The 20,203-nt window shown below is 36.6% G+C and overlaps 2 protein-coding genes across 3 annotated transcripts; one reads left to right on the top strand and one right to left on the bottom strand.

Moving 5' to 3' along the window:
* Positions 1-417: 417 nt before the first annotated feature.
* Positions 418-15,987, bottom strand: LOC119074638 (nuclear receptor subfamily 2 group E member 1-like). Of its 2 annotated transcripts, none has more exons than XM_037180915.1 (8): positions 15,715-15,987; positions 6,799-6,886; positions 6,680-6,747; positions 6,494-6,609; positions 1,044-1,619; positions 860-982; positions 635-786; positions 418-571 (listed from the first exon to the last, which is right to left on the bottom strand). In XM_037180915.1, exons 4-8 carry the CDS (start codon positions 6,504-6,506, stop codon positions 494-496), a joined length of 942 nt encoding a protein of 313 aa, XP_037036810.1. In that variant the 5' UTR covers positions 6,507-6,609; positions 6,680-6,747; positions 6,799-6,886; positions 15,715-15,987; the 3' UTR covers positions 418-493. The 2 variants fall into 2 exon arrangements, with proteins under 2 accessions (XP_037036810.1, XP_037036809.1); XM_037180914.1 differs by having other exon boundaries at positions 6,680-6,726.
* Positions 11,125-12,598, top strand: LOC119074634 (protein yellow-like). The gene is made up of 2 exons (XM_037180908.1): positions 11,125-11,861; positions 11,935-12,598. The coding sequence occupies exons 1-2, from the start codon at positions 11,132-11,134 to the stop codon at positions 12,432-12,434; spliced, it is 1,230 nt and encodes a 409-aa protein (XP_037036803.1). The 5' UTR covers positions 11,125-11,131; the 3' UTR covers positions 12,435-12,598.
* Positions 15,988-20,203: the final 4,216 nt, after the last annotated feature.

Below are 20,203 nucleotides of genomic sequence, written 5' to 3'. Positions count from 1 at the left end.
AGTTGACAAGCTTGTCGAATTTGCGATGATAATAGACATTGGACATTTAAATTAAGTGATATATACTGCTCACATGATACGAGTGTGTGAGTGAGTAAACCAACAAACACTTCGAGAAAGTTCGGCTGGTGACGAAGAAGCTGTTGTTGAAAACATAGGGATTTTAGGCGCTAGATTTACATCGAGACCTGTGAACTTGAATTCTGATTAGGCCGGAAATGTTTCTTGGCCTCGTCCTCGGCTCGGATCAACAGATTTCACACAAGAAACACCATTACCAACTTGCATCCTAATCTTACAAAAATGAAATTGTTGTTCACATCACAGCAAAATTGCTCGTGTGTTTTAGGCCTTATTTCAGCCTCTTGAATCAAATAGATACCGTCTATGGAATTTGAACTGAAAATATTTTTCCAAATAATTTTCACAATGAAGATATATATTCATGACTAGCACTTTCAGACAATGATGTCACATACAAAAAGTTTACAATTTAAAAATTAAAATTAATCAATTCTCCCAATAACCGTTCGATTGCCACTTCTCCTACAGTCTTTTTGAACAGAAGTTCCTGCAAATCAAGATCATTTAAAAAATAAAAAATTTCAACTGGACTCATTTAAATGTAAATTACTTGAACGATATTTCGATCAGCAGCAGCTTTAATGCATGGTAGCACCAGCAAAAGATGACCCATTCGAGTTGGACCGCTTTTTGTGAGAAGTATGTTGAGCGCTTGTTCTTGCAGCAACGTTATGTTGTGAGTAGTTAATAAATCCGGGCAATCTATAAGGCGTAAATGTAGCGAGACGTTAGTTACACTAAGTACTCTAGTGCTCGGTAGTATAGTAAACAATACCTGGCCGAAACAATACCAAAGCTTTCAAACACGAAGCTTCTGTTTGATCAATTTGATGAAAGACGATTTGGTTAATAGCCTTTTGAAGTCTCTTCGTTTTGTCATCTGGTTGCAATACAACATCTGTAAATTCGGTTTCTTCAACTTATTTCCTCTTCACTCAAAACCTCATCCAGTCACTTACTTTCGATGGAAAATCCATATTGGGCAGCAGTGATAACGAACAATTCCGACCAACATTCTTCCAATAAAATTGTTTGATCCCTCACTGGTATTTGGGTGAATAATGGCATTTCGCAAACTTCTTTCACTGCCAAGAACAGTAATTTCGCTGCAAACTCGAAAATCACTTCACGCTTATCATTCATCTCGTCGTTTTCCCTACGCACTTCTTCTGAACTGCTGACTTCGTCCTCTTTGCCACGAAAATTCGATTTCCGGTCGCTTAGTGACAGTGGCGGTAATTTTGTCTGATCAAATTTGTTATGTAAAAACGGCATGTGTCGATGGCTTGGAAATGGAAACATGCCCGAGTTACCGAAATTGAACGAATCCATCAACGAATTCGTTGGAGGATATTTCGGTAGGTCGATCGGCGAAAATGATACAAAATTGGCGGCTTGCAGATGCAGTGGCAGTGGTGAAAATAATTGATTTTGTGTGCTTAGTCGATTTTGTGAAAATGGATCCATTGAAACTCTGTAAACGTCGGGATGGTGTGTACTGTTGCATGTTCGAGGTGCCCTTTCATGTTGAACGGCTGTAATTGAGTCTTGATCAATATTTAAATAATTCAAAATCCACTTCAAAATAACTACACGCGCCATGTTAGAACAGACGAAAGATAACGCCGAAATTCGATACCATTGTTTTTTAGCAGGGAAAATTACGATATAGTACGCGCAAGCAGTCCAAGGAGTCAAAAAGACCTTTTCATGTGTCAGGGCCGAAAACGGCAAAAATGTTCTCGGGTTTTCGGCCCCTTACATGAAAAGTTGTATATGCATCCGTTGTGGACGGTTTATTTTAGGCAGTTTCACTTGTCGCCTTCTGTTCATTCCGGCTACAACTCGCGAAATCGCCTGAAATATGCCGTCCAGAACAAATACGTAAATAACTATTTGAATCGATGCTTACGGATGCGGTATATATCTCTCTCGCTCTCTCGTTGCTGCTTCTGTTGTCTTTCTCGTAAAATGAATCGTGTAAAATTGTGTACATCATTATAGAGGGAAACCACTCAATAGTAGTAATGGGAATTCGTATACAGAGAGAACATGCTGCCTCACCTTCTCCTACAAATCGAATCGATAGTCTCTCAATGGAAATGGAATAAATTACTCTCTTGCTGAATCACTTTCAGGGTATTCTTTAGTAGACACATTGACCGAATGCAACAATTAAAAATAAAAGTTGGCGTTCGGTAAAGTGTTGTCTTTCACCCCATGCATAAACACCATCCAACACAGTAGTTGGTTTCCCTAATTGATTCGTCAATTTGTTATATATGCACAAAAGTGTGTTTGATCAGTTGTATAAGTTCTCACAATAAAAATTATATTTCTGTTTACTGTTACAACATTACTTTGACTTGTTTATTTAAGTGGAAGTGATGCTGAGCCGAGTGAGGATTATAGTACGAAATTTTTGGTCAGCACTTCAGTTAGTGTTTAGCGGAGATTTTGTTACGGACCGAGATATATGGCAGAATCGACGGAGAAGAATCTGGAGTTGAAATGCTTTTTAGCCCCGTACGAAGTACGAAGGGGCTTATAGGATTACGATGCCGTGTGTAATTGATGGAATTCGAAGCAGACGGTAAGGGCAAAGTGTTTGCCTATGTTCATAGATGACGAATCCGCAATAAAAATTTGGGCCGTCTGTCCGTCTGTCCGTCTGTCCGTCTGTCCGTCTGTCCGTCTGTCCGTCACGTCGATATCTTGAGTAAATCAAATCCGATTTCAAAAATTTTTTTTTTCCCTGAAAGATAGTCAAAATAGTGAGGCTAAGTTCGAAGATGGGCATATTCGGGTCGGCCCTTCGTGAGTTAGGGCCACCTAAGTGATTTAAGGTCTTTTGGTGATATTTATGGCAAAATAAACGATGGAAATGTAAATGACACGGCAAATGATAGGTATTGTTAATACCAATCCAGGAAAAAAAAGTTTTTTAAAATCGGGTGAGTGGACCGTGAGTTAGGGCCTTAGAAGTGAAAAGCTGCTAGGGCCCTATGTGTATTTTACATAGAACTCAAGTAAATTTAATCCGTTTTTCGTAATTAGACTCGCACGATACGAAGTAAATCGTGAGAGTCTTTATGTTTTGCCCACCATCGTGTAAGTAAGTGAAATAATCGAAAACGGCCTATATCGTAGTGGGCAATTATTATCAGTATGATATTATAAGACGATTGAGCCATGTCCGTCCGTCCGTCCGTCCGTCCGTCCGTCCGTCCGTCTGTCCGTCCGTCCGTCCGTCCGTCCGTCCGACCGTCCGTCCGTCCGTCCGTCCGTCCGTCCGTCCGTCCGTCTGTCTGTCCGTGTGTCGTAACTTTAGAAAAATATGAAAGGACGGTTGAAGCGACACGCTCAAACTATCCAAACTTTTGATCCCGATCTTTTTGACTCTGCCCATCTACAATTATCACTTGAGTCTGGTATATTGATGAAGGGTGAGCCTTTTCGATCAGACCTCAAAAATTTATAGGTCACAGCGTCTCGCGCAACGACACACATCACTCCATTAAGATTTTTAGTCCCAATCGAATTCACTCTGCCCAACTACCATTCTCACGTATGTCTGATATGTGATAGAGGGTGAGCCTTTTCGATGAGAACTCAAATATTTAAGATGCTTCAACAAAGATGTTCACCGAACGAGCGCTGCGCATAGACTAGTGCTGCTGTAAATTTTTGTAATATTATGTAATAAATTCAATTACGCAATATATGGAAATATTGCGAAATCACATAATGGTGTGATAGTTGACATTCAATAGTTGACTATCAAATGTCGAACAATCTAGTAGCTAGCGGATCATACATTTTAATCAGTCAATATATGACGCTCGTCCAGTTAACATCTCCGCCAAAAAATTCTCCCTCAACTATCAACTATTGATAGTTGTCTATCAATATTGGATAGGTAGAATGTTTAACGGTGATGTCAACTGGACAAGAGTCACGAATTGACTGATTAAAATGTATGATCCGCTCGTCCAGTTAACATCTCCACTAAAACATTCTTCCTCAACTATTGATAGTCAACTATCAATAGTTGATAGTTGAAAGAGAATGTTTTAGCGGAGATGTTAACTAGGCGAGCGTCAAGACTTGACTGATTAAAATGTATGATCCGCTTGCGCCTACGTTGTTCGACATTTGACTATCAATATTTAACTATTAATAGTAAGTACTCTTCATATTATGTGATTTCACAATTGTACCATTTTCGAAATTTAATTTATGTAATAAGGACTACTGTGATTGTAATAGCAGTTACACTCAACTATACTAAATGTGTGGAAATATTGCGAAAATTGTAGTTTCGGAACGTGCGAGTCTATTGCTAACGCGCCTGCCGCGTCAATCTCCTCTTGTTTTTGTTTCATTTGGAAGGTAATCGAACGCCGAATAGAAAGTTGTTGAAAAAAAATTAAATTTGGGCCCTTTGACTAAGGCCACTACTAGGGCCCTATGCGTATTTTACATTGAACTCGAGTAAATTTCATTCGTTTTTCGTAATTTTTGTGTCATTTGGAAGGTAATCAAAGGCCGAATAGAATGTTGTTGAAAAAAAATTAAATTTGGGTCCTCGGACTAACGCCGCTACTAGGGCCCTATGCGTATTTTACATACAACTCGAGTAAATTTCATCCGTTTTTCGTAATTTTTGTTTCATTTGAAAGATAATCGAACACCGAATAGAATGTTGTTGAAAAAAAAAATTAAATTTGGGTCCTCGGACTAAGGCCGCTACTAGGGCCCTATGCGTATTTTACATACAACTCGAGTAAATTTCATCCGTTTTTCGTAATTTTTGTTTCATTTGAAAGATAATCGAACACCGAATAGAATGTTGGTGAAAAAAAAAATTAAATTTGGGTCCTTGGACTAAGGCCGTTACTAGGGTCCTATGTGTATTTTACATATAACTCGAGCAAATTTCATCCGTTTTTCGTAATTTTTGTTTCATTTGGAAGGTAATCAAAGGCCGAATAGAATGTAGTTGAAAAATAAATTAAATTTGGATCCTCGGACTGAGGCCGATACTAGGCCCTATGTGTATTTATACTCAATAAATTAAAATTTTAGGGCTATTTGAAATTTTGGTTTTATTTGAAAGGAACGTCGTACGGGGCTTCGTAATTGCGCTATGTGCAATTTCTAAGATGTACAGTACACATTACATAATAATTTTACTTTAACTACTTTAACCGGCGCATAGGCTTACGGTCAAAGTAGGGTGACAGACGCACTAGGGTCACGTACGCAATAGATATACGGGTTTGTACGGGGCTCAGTCGCAGCAAACGCTCCGACTGTTCTGATGGCTCGTTTAGCTAAATGACTGGTTTCGGAAATCTTTTTTTACACAAGCAAAGGAGATTGCCATTGCACGGATTAACAATTTCAAACGGGAAGCAATTAGATCGATAACAAATTCGATAATAATCGACAAGCTTTGACTAATGCGATCTTATATAGGTCAACGTTTATTCAAAACAAATGAAGTAAAAGATTTGAAATCAATTTGAAAATACTGCGATCATAATGAAGTGCTAGATTGCATAGTAAAACGGCTAATATTGCTAGTTCCAGGCTGCAACTTCTTCATATTCGTATACAGTCGCCTAGATTGAGGGAATTAAATGTTCTCGATCAACATATGGGCTATGTAATCTTGTAATCTTCAGTGAATTCAAGGTACATAATTAGTGAGGGAACAAGAGAGTCCCGAGTTTCGAGCGCAGCATTCTTTTTAAAACAAGAGAAGCTCAATAAATATCGCATTACATTACAAGTGGAGCTGACAAATGTAAATTACAAAGTTTTCAGCCTTTTTCTGTCGGATATCGTTACGACATAGTAAATTAAACCAGACAGTACTTTACTACGCCGTGATATAATGCATGTGTCACATACAAGCGATCAACATTACATGTGTAACAATCGGTTTCAAACATCAATTTGCAATGCAACGCTTTCAGCTTCCCTTGTACACATTTTAACCGTTCTATATTATCATTGAAGTTTCGTGTTTTGTAGTATAATTGAGGGTATGGTACATTTATGTACATACACCGTGATTACGTTCAATATTGCTGGTAAATTGTACACATGTAGGCATTATTTTGAGGAATTCCAAACATGCATTTCCAATACATTTTTGTTGTTGGGGTTGGATAAAAAATGTTATGGTGAGAAACAAAGTGTGCAACAGACAGTGGTATAACACTTAAAGTCAGAAACATACTTTCATTTTAAGTTCAGTCTTTTGTTGGATTTTCACCAAACGTTTGTATACGTATAGAGAAGATACATATTGTGTCAACACAATTTTAAGGTAAAGCACTTCGCATATAACTTTGCTTCTTCTGTAAAAATGATTGGTAATGGGATAAGAAACACATACCTTCTCTTCTCATATTTGATTTGATGCATTTGGCGAAGCGACATGCTTGACACTGATTCCGTCTCGATACGTCTACGACACAATTTCCACCTTCCTTGCATGCATATTCTAGGTTTCTAAGTTAGAAAAAGAATGAATCAAATTTCACATTCGATTGGTTGTTTTCAGTAAAAATGTTATCCTCACCTTCGAATGCTTCGTTTAAAAAATCCTCTACAACCATCGCAGCTTAACTATATCGAAAAGATCGAATTCTAAAATTGAATGCTCACGTACACAGTTAGTCGCTCTATGAAAAATCTTACTTGACCGTAATGCTTTCCTGATGCTCTATCGCCACACACCTTGCATAGGGCTGGAAAGGATGTTCGAGATTTTGAATCGTCCATTGCTCTGTGAAAGATTTTAGAGATTAATCAAATTGGATGATTTTACTAATGCACTGAAAATTCGACGATATGTGTACCGAAGACTTTCTGAAAAAAACGGAGGGTCTTAAAGAAATGCGAAGATTCTTTAGGAAGTCGTCGTTTCTTCACCTCAAATTTTGTGAAGTAAATTTTGCCCTACAAAATCTTAAGAGGCTACGACTTCCTGACGAAACACGACTTCTCGTAGAAACCACGACTTCCTAAAAAAACTACACCTTCTTGATGAAGTCAATACTTTCCGACGAAACCATGACTTCCTAAAGAAAGCATGACTTCCTGAATAAATCACGCCCACCTGAACCTTCAACCTAGTATTATGGCCAGCCTAAGGTACCGCAGAGCCATTTGTCTTTCCTACATCTACAGGCTATAAATGATCAGCTATTTCAATACCCGCGGGTACTCAGATATTCGCTGAAATATTGTTCCAATATCGCAATCCCTTCGAGAAAACAAATGGTTCATGTGAGGGTTCATGCACACTATTATCGACCACTAAAAAAAATCCCCTTTTTTTAGCGTTCGATACCTTGTTATATCAAACACACTATAACCGTACAATAAGTCAAACACTTGTTATTAAATCAAATATGCGGTTTATTGAAGTCGAGCCATATTATACAATAAATTAATAAATTATTGTCAATCAAATCGGTTGCATATATTGTTTGTTATAATCAAAAAAATGACTTTTTAACTACCTAACGTACTGTTGCGTGCGTGTGTGTAAAAACTTTAAAAGGAAATTACCGTTTTGTTGAATAAAACATAATCGGAAATGTGTAGTAAAAATCAAAACAAAACAAAAACAATCTGTCGATATACCACAACCCTCCTGGACTTTCCACAAAAAGGGTAAAAGTATGTATAAATTGTGAAGAGGGATAACGGCGACACAAATTACCACCCATACCAACGTTTCAGTTTTTGAACAACATGTGATATAATACACAATGTTCGTAATACTCATCCAAACACACAAACGTTATTTTACCGGAGAAAATGCGGTTTTTCTATTATTAAAAATCGAAAGCTATGCTGGAAAGTGCGTTTCTATTCTCGATTTTTTAATAAAATATTCAGTTATCTAATTACACATGTGCGAGTGTTCGAAACGTGAACCCTCCGCCCTAAGTGGCACGCACCTTTGATATCTGACTTGGTAAATAATATTTAAATGTTAAACGACGGCAATCCATTGAAATCGTTACAGTTAAACTAAACGCTCTTTTTATTAAAAAAGGCTGGCCTTTAAGTATAAAATAATAAGGACAAGAAAATTGTATGACCTGGTTGTCAAAAGTAACGATTTGGGTGGGAAACGGGTCGATCAGTTTTCTTAGTCTAATCTGATCTGGAAAAAGTATCAGAATCTGTCCAATTATTTCGTCGGAAATGAAGTGAGGTGTGTTTTGTCGTGGGTACTGTGCTGTCCAGACTTTCACATTTCACATTTGTGAACCACATTTTTTCACAGTTCCACATTTTGTTGTGGCACTCATAAAAAGTATTTCCATCCAAGAAATGTGGCAAATGTGCCATGTCTAAGCCAGAACAGTCAAAAGTGGTCAAAAAGTGTTTTTTTTCTGTTAATTATTGTTGTCTTGCGATAGGAGAATGAAGTTTAGAAACTAAAGGTAAAATCTATTACAATTTAGTACTTTTCTTCATAAAAAGACTGCTGTCACTGAATTATTTTTTCATGAACAAACTTCACTGCTGTGACGTGACATTTCATGGTGATGAATCAATGTGAAGTTGTTACACAAAAAAATAGTCCAGTGAGATTGAAGTACTATAAAAACATAGCTAACGCCGACCCGTACGAAACACCTATTCGTATCAAAAGCCTTTAATGTGAAACTCTTCATTTCTCTTACTTCATTTTCTTCTCTGCTGAAAAACTATTCTTCCTTTTAAATCACTTACATTATCCACTCTTTGCCTTGTTATCATATACAATTAAATTGCCGGAGGCAATATAGACAGCCCCGTACGAAGTCAAATTTCATAAATTCCTATTTAAACAGCTATATACCGCTATATTTACCTATATTTCACTGTAAATAAACATTTCAGAGAGGAATATGCTATTATATAGCTCTATATGCCTGTATATAGCTCAATGTAGCTGTATATAGGTATATATAGATGTCCATATATGGAATCCCTGAAACCCCTCACACTTTCCCTTTCCCACTTTATATCACTTTTAATAAAATCCAATATGGCCGCCGGCAGCCATTTTGTTAGGAAACCGAAAATAGTACCGACGCTTTACATTCGTTAATACCAGATAAGAGCTCACTCCAAGAGACCTAGCTCACGCTCCGGAGAACATAATTTCATAAACTTTTTTTTCCCTGATTGGTCAATACCTATCTAATAAAGCTAAAACGAACGAAATATGTTCAAATTTGGCCGACCTACAAGCAAAAACTGCTTGCCGCCCTGTGCCTGTTTCACACCAAGGGGTCTAACTCACAAGTCGGTCATCCGATTTCCATAAACTTTTTTTTTGTCGATCGGTATTGTAAATATCTTTCATTCGATGTATCATTTACGAGTACAGCGTTTAAATGTCCGGAGATATCTTCGAAAAACCGTAAAGCACTTATTGGGCCCCAGCTCAGGAGGGGTCGATCCAAAATCACTCATCTTCGAACTTAGCCTGTCTTTTGACATTACCAAACGGGAAAAAAAAGAATTTTCAAAATCGGATGCGTTTTACTCAAGTTATCGTGCAGACAGACAGACGGACGGACGGACGGACAGACGGACATTTTTTTTCTTGCTGATTTGGCATCTCTGGACAACCACAATAGGTTTCCCCTTACTCAGGGAGTCCAATTCGACGTGTTACAAACGTATGCGTAAACCTATAAGACCCCAGTACTTCGTACGGGTCTAAAAATGTGGCGCCTCTACAGGCCAACCGCCTAGGCGAATGGAATTAGAAACTTGTTTATAGTTACAGTGTAAATGGTGTCACCCGCACTCTTTATGTAACCGATGTAAAGAAAGTTTTACATCAAATAATTTCGAGAAAGAGTTAAACATTACATTCTTTTGAACTTATCGGCTTTAAAAATGCAGACTTATCACGTTCATACTATCGAGTTTATTCATATTATCCATTGACTGAATAGAACAATCTTCGGAAGTTCGATTTACATTTTTTTAAATGTGGGATTGTTCCTCGGATTGTACCTATAGTTGATGACGAGCCACTGTACAAATTATTAACGATTCCCGCAACTCTCCGAAAAGGAATTTCGTGCACACTGTAAGTAGACATTTTGTAGAGTTTTTATGGGAATTTATTTCGGTGCACATAGAATGTAAGTATGAACACGTGGCATGAACGTTATAGGTAATTGAAGCCTTTCTGTATTCCGTCCTTGTTATGCAAATAACTATTTTAGCAGATGTGGAGAAATATTCCGACAATCAATAATCCACACTTTTTTAGTATGAACCTGCTTGTTTCTCAATCCGTAATCAAACTGTGCAATTTATGGGCTGTTAAATGCTGGTGCGGATTTTTGTTTTGATCTCAATGCATTGTTAATTATGTTGGTGTTGTCATGTATTCATTTTGAAAACATAAATTCAATTTGATTGAAGGTGTCACTGAACAATTTAATTGAAATTATACTTTCGATTAGCCAATGTTCTCTTAGTAAGTTTGGTGACGAGTTGAAATTTCATTTCGACTATGATTCGCTAGACTTGTTCGTGTTCAAATCGGTATACCTCTATTGTTTTCTTGCTTCGATTAACTGTATATTGTTTTTATCCTGAATATATCAATCAACAGTTCAACAAAATAGCACATTTCGTACCTAGGACTAAAAGTCTTTTTTAGCGTGTTAGAAGAGCCGAAGGCGAGGTCTGGAATCGAATATGCTAAAAAAGACTTTTAGTCCGTGGTAGGAATAGTATTTTTCATATTGCATGTTTACCTTTATATTGTTAGGTTGATTTATTAGTTAAATTAGGAACTTGAGCGAAAGCTTTCACAGGGACAGTTTATTTCACTTTTACTAAATTAATCATTCGGGTCTACTATAGTTGACCAAGTTACGTCATTGATTAACTAACAACATTTCCACTGCACATTCCAATTGAAAATGCGTTAGAGATGCAAGTATATAAATGGAATCACCAATTATGTTCTAAATCATTCCGGGAAATAAGTTCAAAAATGAAGTCAGACTTTGTGTTCGCAACAGTTACTAGTTTTCTATCATTATTGTCAATAGTGCAGAGCTGGGGGGCCTACAATGTCCTGTACCAATGGAAAATAATCCAATATAATATTCCATCTAACGTTCAACTGAATCCTGCAGAATATAAACCGCAGAACAATTTGATTTCGCTGTTGGCAATATACGAAGATCGTATGTGGCTCGTAACCCCTCGATACCTGCGAGGTGTCCCAGTTACTTTGAGTACCATTCCATATAAAGACAAATTACATTGGTGGGACCAATTTTTCTTCCCGAGTCCGATACTGCAACCATTTCCTAATTATGAAATGAATAAAATCGGTGATTGTGATGCATTACAATTGGCCCATGCACTAGACATCGATCAGTTTGGAAGACTGTGGGTAGTCGATGTTGGTAGAATAGATATTTTGGAAGAAACGACTCGCAATTTGTGTCCAGCCAAATTGGTTATATTTGACGTTAAAAATGGTCGGAGTGATAAAATATTTACTTATACGTTTCCGGACGACGTGGCTCCACCAGAATCCAATATTGTAAAGGACATTCAAGTAGCTTGTGAAACGAAAGATGATTGTTGGGCTTACATAGCTGATATTTCTTTGTCCAGATTGGTTATTTACGATCACAAAAGAAGAGAATCCTGGACAGCTGAACATCCATCAATGGCACCAGATCCAAACGAATCAATTTTTTTTATTAATGGTAACGTCGCATAAAACTTACGTTGAATTTTAGTAAAATATTCTTCGAATTAAATTTTTATTTTTTTAAATAGGAGTACAAACATCACGTCTTTTCGGGATAACTGGAATCGGTCTGGCTCCTATAAAATTCAAATTTAGTTATTTGTTATATTCTCCATTGGCCAGCAAAACTTTGTACAAGGTTGAAAGTGACACTCTGAAAAATCCACATTTGAAATTGAACGGAACTTTAAACGAGAACGACGTAATCGCTTTGGGTGAAAAACCAGGCCAATCGGATGGTTTTGCCATGACCAGCAAAGGTCGTTTGTACTACGCAGATTTGCCGAATTGCAGTGTAATATCAACAGACACAGATCCTGAAATGACGCACATTGCCGAACAAAAAACTGTAGCTCAAAGTTACGTAGACCTTTTGTGGCCGAAAAACTTTGCTTTTGATGGCAAAGGTAAACTAGCTCTAACATCAACTAAGTTTCATCTGATTCAAGCAACTAATCCCACTGAATATAATTTTCGTGTTATAATTTTGAGACATACTGGACATGTGTACGCTTACAATAGTCGCTAAAATTATAGTTTTCTATGAACAAATAGTAGATTACGTCAGTGGGTCCAAATTTTTGTTTTGACGATTTTTTGATCGACAATACTCGATAGAAGTAAGTCTGGTGGTAAAATATAAATGCAATAACACCAACAGCAGCGATCGTCATCTACAGTTGAGCAGTTATGTTGCACTATGTATTTTCTGTTTGTTTTTTTTTTGTCCTGCATAATCCACACTAGGGAGTAAGTGTTCCTTAGAAAAGTAATGATAACAAAATAACAAAAGTCCGAAAGAAGTCTACCAAGTTATTTGGATTTTCAAAGTGTGGGCGACCTGAAAGTAATTGTTGATTCGCACGAATATAAGCTGTAAAGTGATAGCATAGAAAAATCTTAAACCACCCACTCGGGTATTCACCCGACTTAGGAAAAGGGTCGTTCGAAAAAACATTCGATTGATATAGTATCGCTTATCGCAAGTGAACATGCCTAAACTGGCGCCGTAGAAAAACCGACAATTTATCTATATATTTTCCAAAAAGCCCGTGGCGCCCATAAGGTAAAAAATGCCTTGCATACCATGGCGGTAAAGTCTGATAATATTTTAATTATTACAATCAAACGTGTGATATAACAAATGAAATATCAATCGTTTAAATAGCTTCAATACAAACAAGTTACACTCAAAGTGCCGAGTCAAAATGCATCAAATTCATAGTGGATATCTATAGACGATGTGTTGATCATCTGAAAAATACTACAACTTTCCATACATCACTTTTCCGATTGTTCACCGTTTATTCAAAATTTTGTGACATCATTTGCCCATTTTCGATAATATTTTACTGAACATTTACAGACAATTCCTCATTTGTATGGTATTTTCTCGTAGAGGCGTGACATTCTCTAGTCGGTAACCCCTTCACCCTTTTGATTTAGAGCAATGGAATTTTAAAAATATTTGACAAAAACGAGTCTTCTCTATACATTTTTGAAATGTTCCAGAAAATGATGGAAAAATATTTTTTAAATTTACCGTTAATATTGTGTTGTGTCGGAACAAAAAAAGTTTTGCCTCGACCCCATAAACCCTTTTGCACAGTCAAACTTTTTTATTTAAAATTTGTACAAGCTCATCATGATGTACTTTCAGCTAGCGCCTAAATGGCTAGTTTCACGTAGAAGATGAACATTGTTCATTGAACAACAACATGGCAAGACAATTTTTGAGAAAGACATTTTGCGTATCGAAGCGAACACTTGCGCGCTCACGTAATATAGTGTTTCATTCCATAAAATCCATAATAGAATTTTTCAACAAAATTTTCCTACGATAAAGAAACTCTTGAAATTCTTGGAGAAGTCAAATAGAAAGTGATTATACGAGCTCTGCGGAAAATTTTGCAGCTGTGGAACCCACAGAGTAGATCATTATATTTCCAGGTTTAGCATTTACGCGTACAATGTCATTTGCATATACAAGAAAAGCGTATATACCCATTAAATTCAATTATTTATGTTTCGATTGAAAAATGTTTGATTATGTTTGAAAAAAATCAAATTGTCACCATGATTCGGAAGAAAATGTTATTTTTTCAATTTTTCGGCTAGAATGGGTCTATCGACATATTCTGGATGGGTTGTTGTATTATTGCATCGAATACGAAACGAATAATAGACCGATAATGAATAATGATCGTTTTTTTATTCATAAATTTAAATTTTACTTATTAGCTTTGCATAAATCCTCTGCTACGGTACGTTTAAATACGAGCCAATAATCATCATCTAAACAAATTCTTTATTGTCGCAGCGTTCGTAAATTATGATATTTGCGGTAATTTTAATTTCAAATTGTCTGGACGTTTTTATATTGATTAGGGCTTCCTACTCACAGACGAGAAACATTTCAACAAATTCAACAATCGAATCTGTAACTTGTTTTGAAGTACCTAAAACAGATCGACGCACAAACAAAAAGATTTTTGAAACAAAATTTCTCGAAGTTACACAATCAATTTGGATGTAGCCAATCTCTGCTAGCACTACCTGCACTTGATTTATCTTTTTACGGAATTTCTGGAAGTAGTAAATTGTTTGTGAGGTGTGTGTACACCAGGTGTGAATTACGAGGAATGTGCACACCCCGCGTGTGTATTGGTCTATTTTGAAACATATTTTACTATAATAGGCGAGAGTGGCATATTCAGCGGAAGTGACTCTTTTATCACTAGTGAGTCATTACTTTTAATAGATATGAGCGGTAAAACTCACTTCCGGGGGCATTGTTATTTTGACTATGAGATTAGGATTACAACCCTTCTTGATGGGTGTGCTGTTTATTGAAAGAGTCTATGTGTTATTACTGAAGGTCTAAACCGATGGTGGAAAAGTCCACTTTCTTCCCGCGATTTCAGCAAAATCATAATACAAATTTCCCGCTTAATAAAAAAAAATGATGGCGAGCCCACATTTCTTCGCGAGCTAGCTAGCATTTTCTACCAGTGATCTAAGCCCATAAAATTTGTTACACCAACGAAAACTGTCATTGTTTTAAACTGACAAGTCTAACCAGATGTCCTTCACTAGACAATACCCACATTGATTTTTTCAGCAAATTCTACCTCCTTTCTACTTGACATCTATTTGACACCTACCGCACCTACCACATCCAAATGAGTTCGGTTTTTCACAATTAAGACGACTTAATAATTTAATGAGTACTAGAATGTCAAAACACAGAATTAGGTTTGTCGTGACACATGCTTAGGGTGTGTGTTTAGTGTCGTTGTAGATTTAAAAGACCGACTCTGCTACGCGAAACAATTATCATCATATGAAAAGAACTTACTCTGGATATGTTTTCAATTTTTGGATAATAATCCTACGTTTTCAAACTGGTCGGACATGCAGCCCCACTATTACTTATTTTCTCAACGAAAACTTAGTGCTTTGATTTAAGTGGAGGACCAAGATTTCAACATGCCTTCCATATTAAGTCTCTCAGATAAGGTGTTTTTAAAATAGTTAGACTGGAATTGCAACATTCAATTATCCAACAGTTTCACATATTCATTCAAATCAGGACAATTTATATGAATGAATCTATTACTTCATTGGATACGATTGGATATCAAATATTTTACTTCATTTTTGAATTTATTTTTTCGGTAATAAAACTGTATTTGTCATAATCGATAACCGATAATGAGTTAAATTCTGAAATCGAATCTATCTGTCTCCGTACAGACAATGAAAATTGGTGTGTCTGATGTTATGGGCTGTTCTGGGCTAATATTTACCTGGTTTAAAAATATATTCCAATTGTTTTCCATGCAAGATTTAATTAACTTCACTGCACAATTCAAAGACTGACAAATCAGTTCAATATTATTTTCCACACATCAACTAGAAAATTGTCCAATCAAATGTTTTCTCACTTGAAAAAAGAAGTGTTAATCGAAAAAAAAGAGTCTCAAGTGAAACTTCAACGATTAGAAAGTTTCTACTGAACGACGAACAAAATTGAAACACCGACCGAGGTTGGCGTTTTACCACAGGTTGTGCGTGTGACTATTGAACTGCACAGTTTAACTGCATCATCGAATCATATTTATCATTAAACTCCCTTTCTATATACTTATGGTGTTTTATAGGTTGATCGTACGGTGTAATGAAATCAATGATTTCTGGGGGGTGTGGCTAAGCTATATATAGTCGTGACTTTTCACCCCATTTATTGCATATAAAACACGGATAAGTCGACAATCATATGATCCCGCCCTTTGTTAATTACTTCCGAAACCATTATAGCATAGGGATATGACATAGAACACTGACCATTAAATTAGAATGTGCTTATGTGCTACCTGTGTTGTTTGTTACATGGTCAAATAATATATGCAAAGTGTTGATCAAATATTTATTAGTTTTCGTCGATTTTCCATTAATATTAGTCGGACAATGGATGCGTTAACCTGATGGATTAAATTTAGTATTTTATGTAAAGTGGAATTTGATTCAATTCTACAGTAAAACAGCGGAACTAGTCGCATCTACAATATTTAACGTTTCATTTTATTTATTTGTTGGTGGACACCCATTTAATGTGTCCGTTTACCATAAAGTTAATACGTGGAGAGTATCACCTTTACAGTTTATCGAAAGGGTGGATTTTGTTGTTAATTTTCCATTGCCATGATGAACGAAATGGCAATTTACGTGTCTTTCTTAACCGACGGGCTGTAGGCTTTCACGCGTGAAATTCCGATAAAATGTCTGCGAAACTCCGGTTTTCGGCCTCAACCAACGTATTGCGTTTGCCTTACTCATGAAAAATCAGCTCAAAATCTAATTTTTTCTTGAATCGAGGTTCATGGAACTTTGTCTAATTAACTTGTCGACGGAGTTTCGAGCTGTTTTCGTTTGAAGTTTCGTTAGTCACTTGAAGTAAATGTCATCCTTAATAGTTTAAGTTCTAAAGGTGAGCTTTATAGACTTATTAGGTTCTGAGTTCTGAGTCAAAGTAGGGTGAGTTGATTTAAAAATTTTGATTTTAATCCAAAAATCACATGTGTTCCATGACCCTTAGAGCCTGATCATTTTCTAGAAGAATTTTTTTAAATTTTATGTTTTAAGGGCCGAGCAATTTTTGAGTAGTAGTGGAGATGATAAGGACCAAAAAAGGGCAATATTTTCGTGGAAACATTTTCCAATTGGTACAAGGTACAATGAGATAGCCACAAATTGTCGGGAAAGACCCAAAGTTTATTTTGCTATTACGTCGAATTTGAAAGAACTCACATTTTTCCAGCGAAAAGTTGGTCAACTTTGAAGTGAAATCTCACCCAGATGACCTAGGTCAAATTAAACGTTGTTTATGTCGCAATTTCATGAGTAATCCACAACAAAAGAGTTTTTGAAAATTGGATGGAAAAATTCAAGATATTTGTATTTTATTGTTAGTGAAAAATTGCTCGGGCGGTAGGTTTAAAACATAAAATCACGGCAGAAAAATACCTCAGGCAGGAGCGGTTAAGTTTTGAAAAGCCAATTAAATAGACTGTATTAAAATGAACTCAAATGAACCGTGAATAATTTTAAGGGCTACTAGATAATTCAGTTCAAACGGATCGAAATGCGATATTAAACATTGCAACAGAATTTTATGAGAATTTGTTTTCTTCAGCAAGACAGAGTCCAACGGAAGAAACCGAAGATAGACCAATAATAAGAAACGTGGGATCGGAGGATATTCCCGACATAACTGTTGATGAAGTCAAGGCCGCAGTAGCCGAGATGAAAAACAAAAAGTCTCCCGGAGAAGATGGTGTTCCAGTACTAGGTGAAGACTCCTTATTAAAGGCAATCACGGCTTTGTTTAATCAATGTCTCCAATGGGACGAAGTACCAGAAGCCTGGGAAAATGCGGTAATTACATTGCTGCATAAAAAAGGAGACATAACAAAGCTGGAAAATTACCGACCCATAAGCCTATTGTCAACACTCTACAAGTTGTTTATGAAAATCATTACGAAGAGGAACACTTACAAGTTCGACTTCTACCAACCTGTTGAACAAGCTGCTTTTAGATCTGGTTTCAGCACAAACGACATTTGCAGGTGATGAGAACACTTATTGAGAAGTGTCGTGAATACAACATCGTCATAGTCTTGCTATTCATAGACTTCGAAAAAGCTTTCGATTCAGTGGAAACATGGTCGATATTGGACGCATTAGACGAATGTAGAGTAGACTCAAGGTACTCCAACACAATTCGATATGTGTACAAAAATGCTACTTCATGTATAAAACTTCATAAGAGCACGAAGAAATTCAGAATTGGCCGAGGTGTAAGGCAGGGTGACACCATTTCACCGAAATTATTCACGGCGATTCTGCAGGGTTTTTTTTAGAAAGTTAAACTGGAGTAAAATAGGAATAAAGATAAATGGAGAGTACCTGAGCAATCTCCGATTCGCTGATGACATTGTACCGATAGCAGCGAATCTAGGTCAGGCTCAGCTTATGCTACAACAGTTAAGTGAAGAGGCAAGCAAAGTTGGCCTCAAGATGAACTTATCGAAAACAAAAGTCATGACCAACATCGGGGACGATAGAGAGATCAAAATTGGTGACACTGTCATTGAACGAGTCGACAGCTATGTATATCTAGGACATAAACTGAAGTTAGGTCTGGACAACCAAACTGCAGGAATAAGACTTAGGATTGGTCTTGCATGGGCAGCGTTCGGAAAACTCAGACTAATTTTCAAAAGTAAAATGAATAATAGTCTGAAACGCAAAGTTTTCGACACTTGTGTCCGTCCAGTGCTCACTTATGGAGCGGAAACGTTAACTTTAACGAAAGCATCCAAAGATAAATTGAGAGTGACACAAAGAGCCATGGAACGGAGTATGCTTGGAATAACACTCAGAGACAGAATGACGAATCAATGGATTCGACAACAGACCAGGGTCGTTGATGTCATGGAAAGAATAGCATCTCTGAAATGGAGCTGGGCGGGACATATTGCAAGAATGACAGACGAACGTTGGACCAAAAAGATCATGAGTTGGCGACCATATAAAAGACGAGCTATAGGTAGACCACCAGAGAGATGGACAAACGGAATTAAGAATATTGCAGGTACAAACTGGCAGCAAATGACAATGGATCGTACAAAATGGAAAGAAGTTGGAGAGGCCTACATCCAGCAGTGGATAGAAACAGGCTGAAAAAGAAGAAGAAGAAGAAGATAATTCAGTTGCCTAGTCAAATCAAGCGCTCCTGTCTGGTTTACTTTACTCTGCCGTGATAAAATTAACAAAAATAAAAGTTCTTCTAGAAAATCATCAGGATGCTCTCTGACGGTCATGGGACACTATGTAATTTTTGGATAGAAATCAAATTTTTTAAGGATGATTGACAAAGCGACATTCTCTGCCACTTTTTCGCTGAACAAGAATCTTTTGTTTTGATTTTGAAAAATTGTGAAACCAATGCACTGTCAGTGCGTTGGTGAAACAAATTGATGCGTTGTTTTGAGGATAAAAACGGTTACTCACGTACAGATGAAAAATCATTAAATCTTCGTATCGGTTAGTAGGTTTAACGCCAATATCTGCGTATACTTTCAGAACTACGCCAATGCCTTTCAAATTGAAGCTTCGAATTTAGACTTAGAGTGAGATTTTGTGGCATTTGGCAGAGAAATTGGTGAGAAGTCCTAGACCATGTACAGGCCACGACAGTTCATTAAATAATTGTTATACATACTCTGTGTTCCTGATGGAAAAATGGATAATTTTCAGGATTTGAGGATTTTCAGGAAATGACAAATGAAAGAAAATAAAACTAAAGAAAAGATGTATCGGCGATGTCCCGAACGGCGTTTCTTATTTTTGCATTTAATAATTATTATTGTGGTACAATTTGATATTAATTTGCCTCTATAATTAATGTCGTCGTCGGACGACAATACCTTTATTTCTATGCAAACTCAGGTGGGTATAATCTGTAATAAATGAAAAGAAACGAAATTTTTCAAAATTCATTCATCGTTTTTATTATTTGTCCACTGGAAAGTAATTTATAATTTTCAACTAAACTACAAACTGAAACAATAAGAAAAAATAAAATTGTTAATAACATTCAGTCTTGCATGTTCGTTTTTATTTAATGTGCTCCAGCACCCCATTTTACAAAGCAATAAAGAAAAATGAAATGAAAACCAAGTTTATGAAGTAGAGAAACAATCAAAGTATTGTATGAAGAAAAATCGATTCTGC

The sequence above is a fragment of the Bradysia coprophila genome, unplaced genomic scaffold (genome assembly GCF_014529535.1).
Source record: "Bradysia coprophila strain Holo2 unplaced genomic scaffold, BU_Bcop_v1 contig_151, whole genome shotgun sequence".
NCBI lineage: Eukaryota > Metazoa > Arthropoda > Insecta > Diptera > Sciaridae > Bradysia > Bradysia coprophila.
The sequence above is the reverse complement of the archived record's forward strand: the minus strand, read 5'-3'. Positions and strand labels throughout refer to the sequence as shown.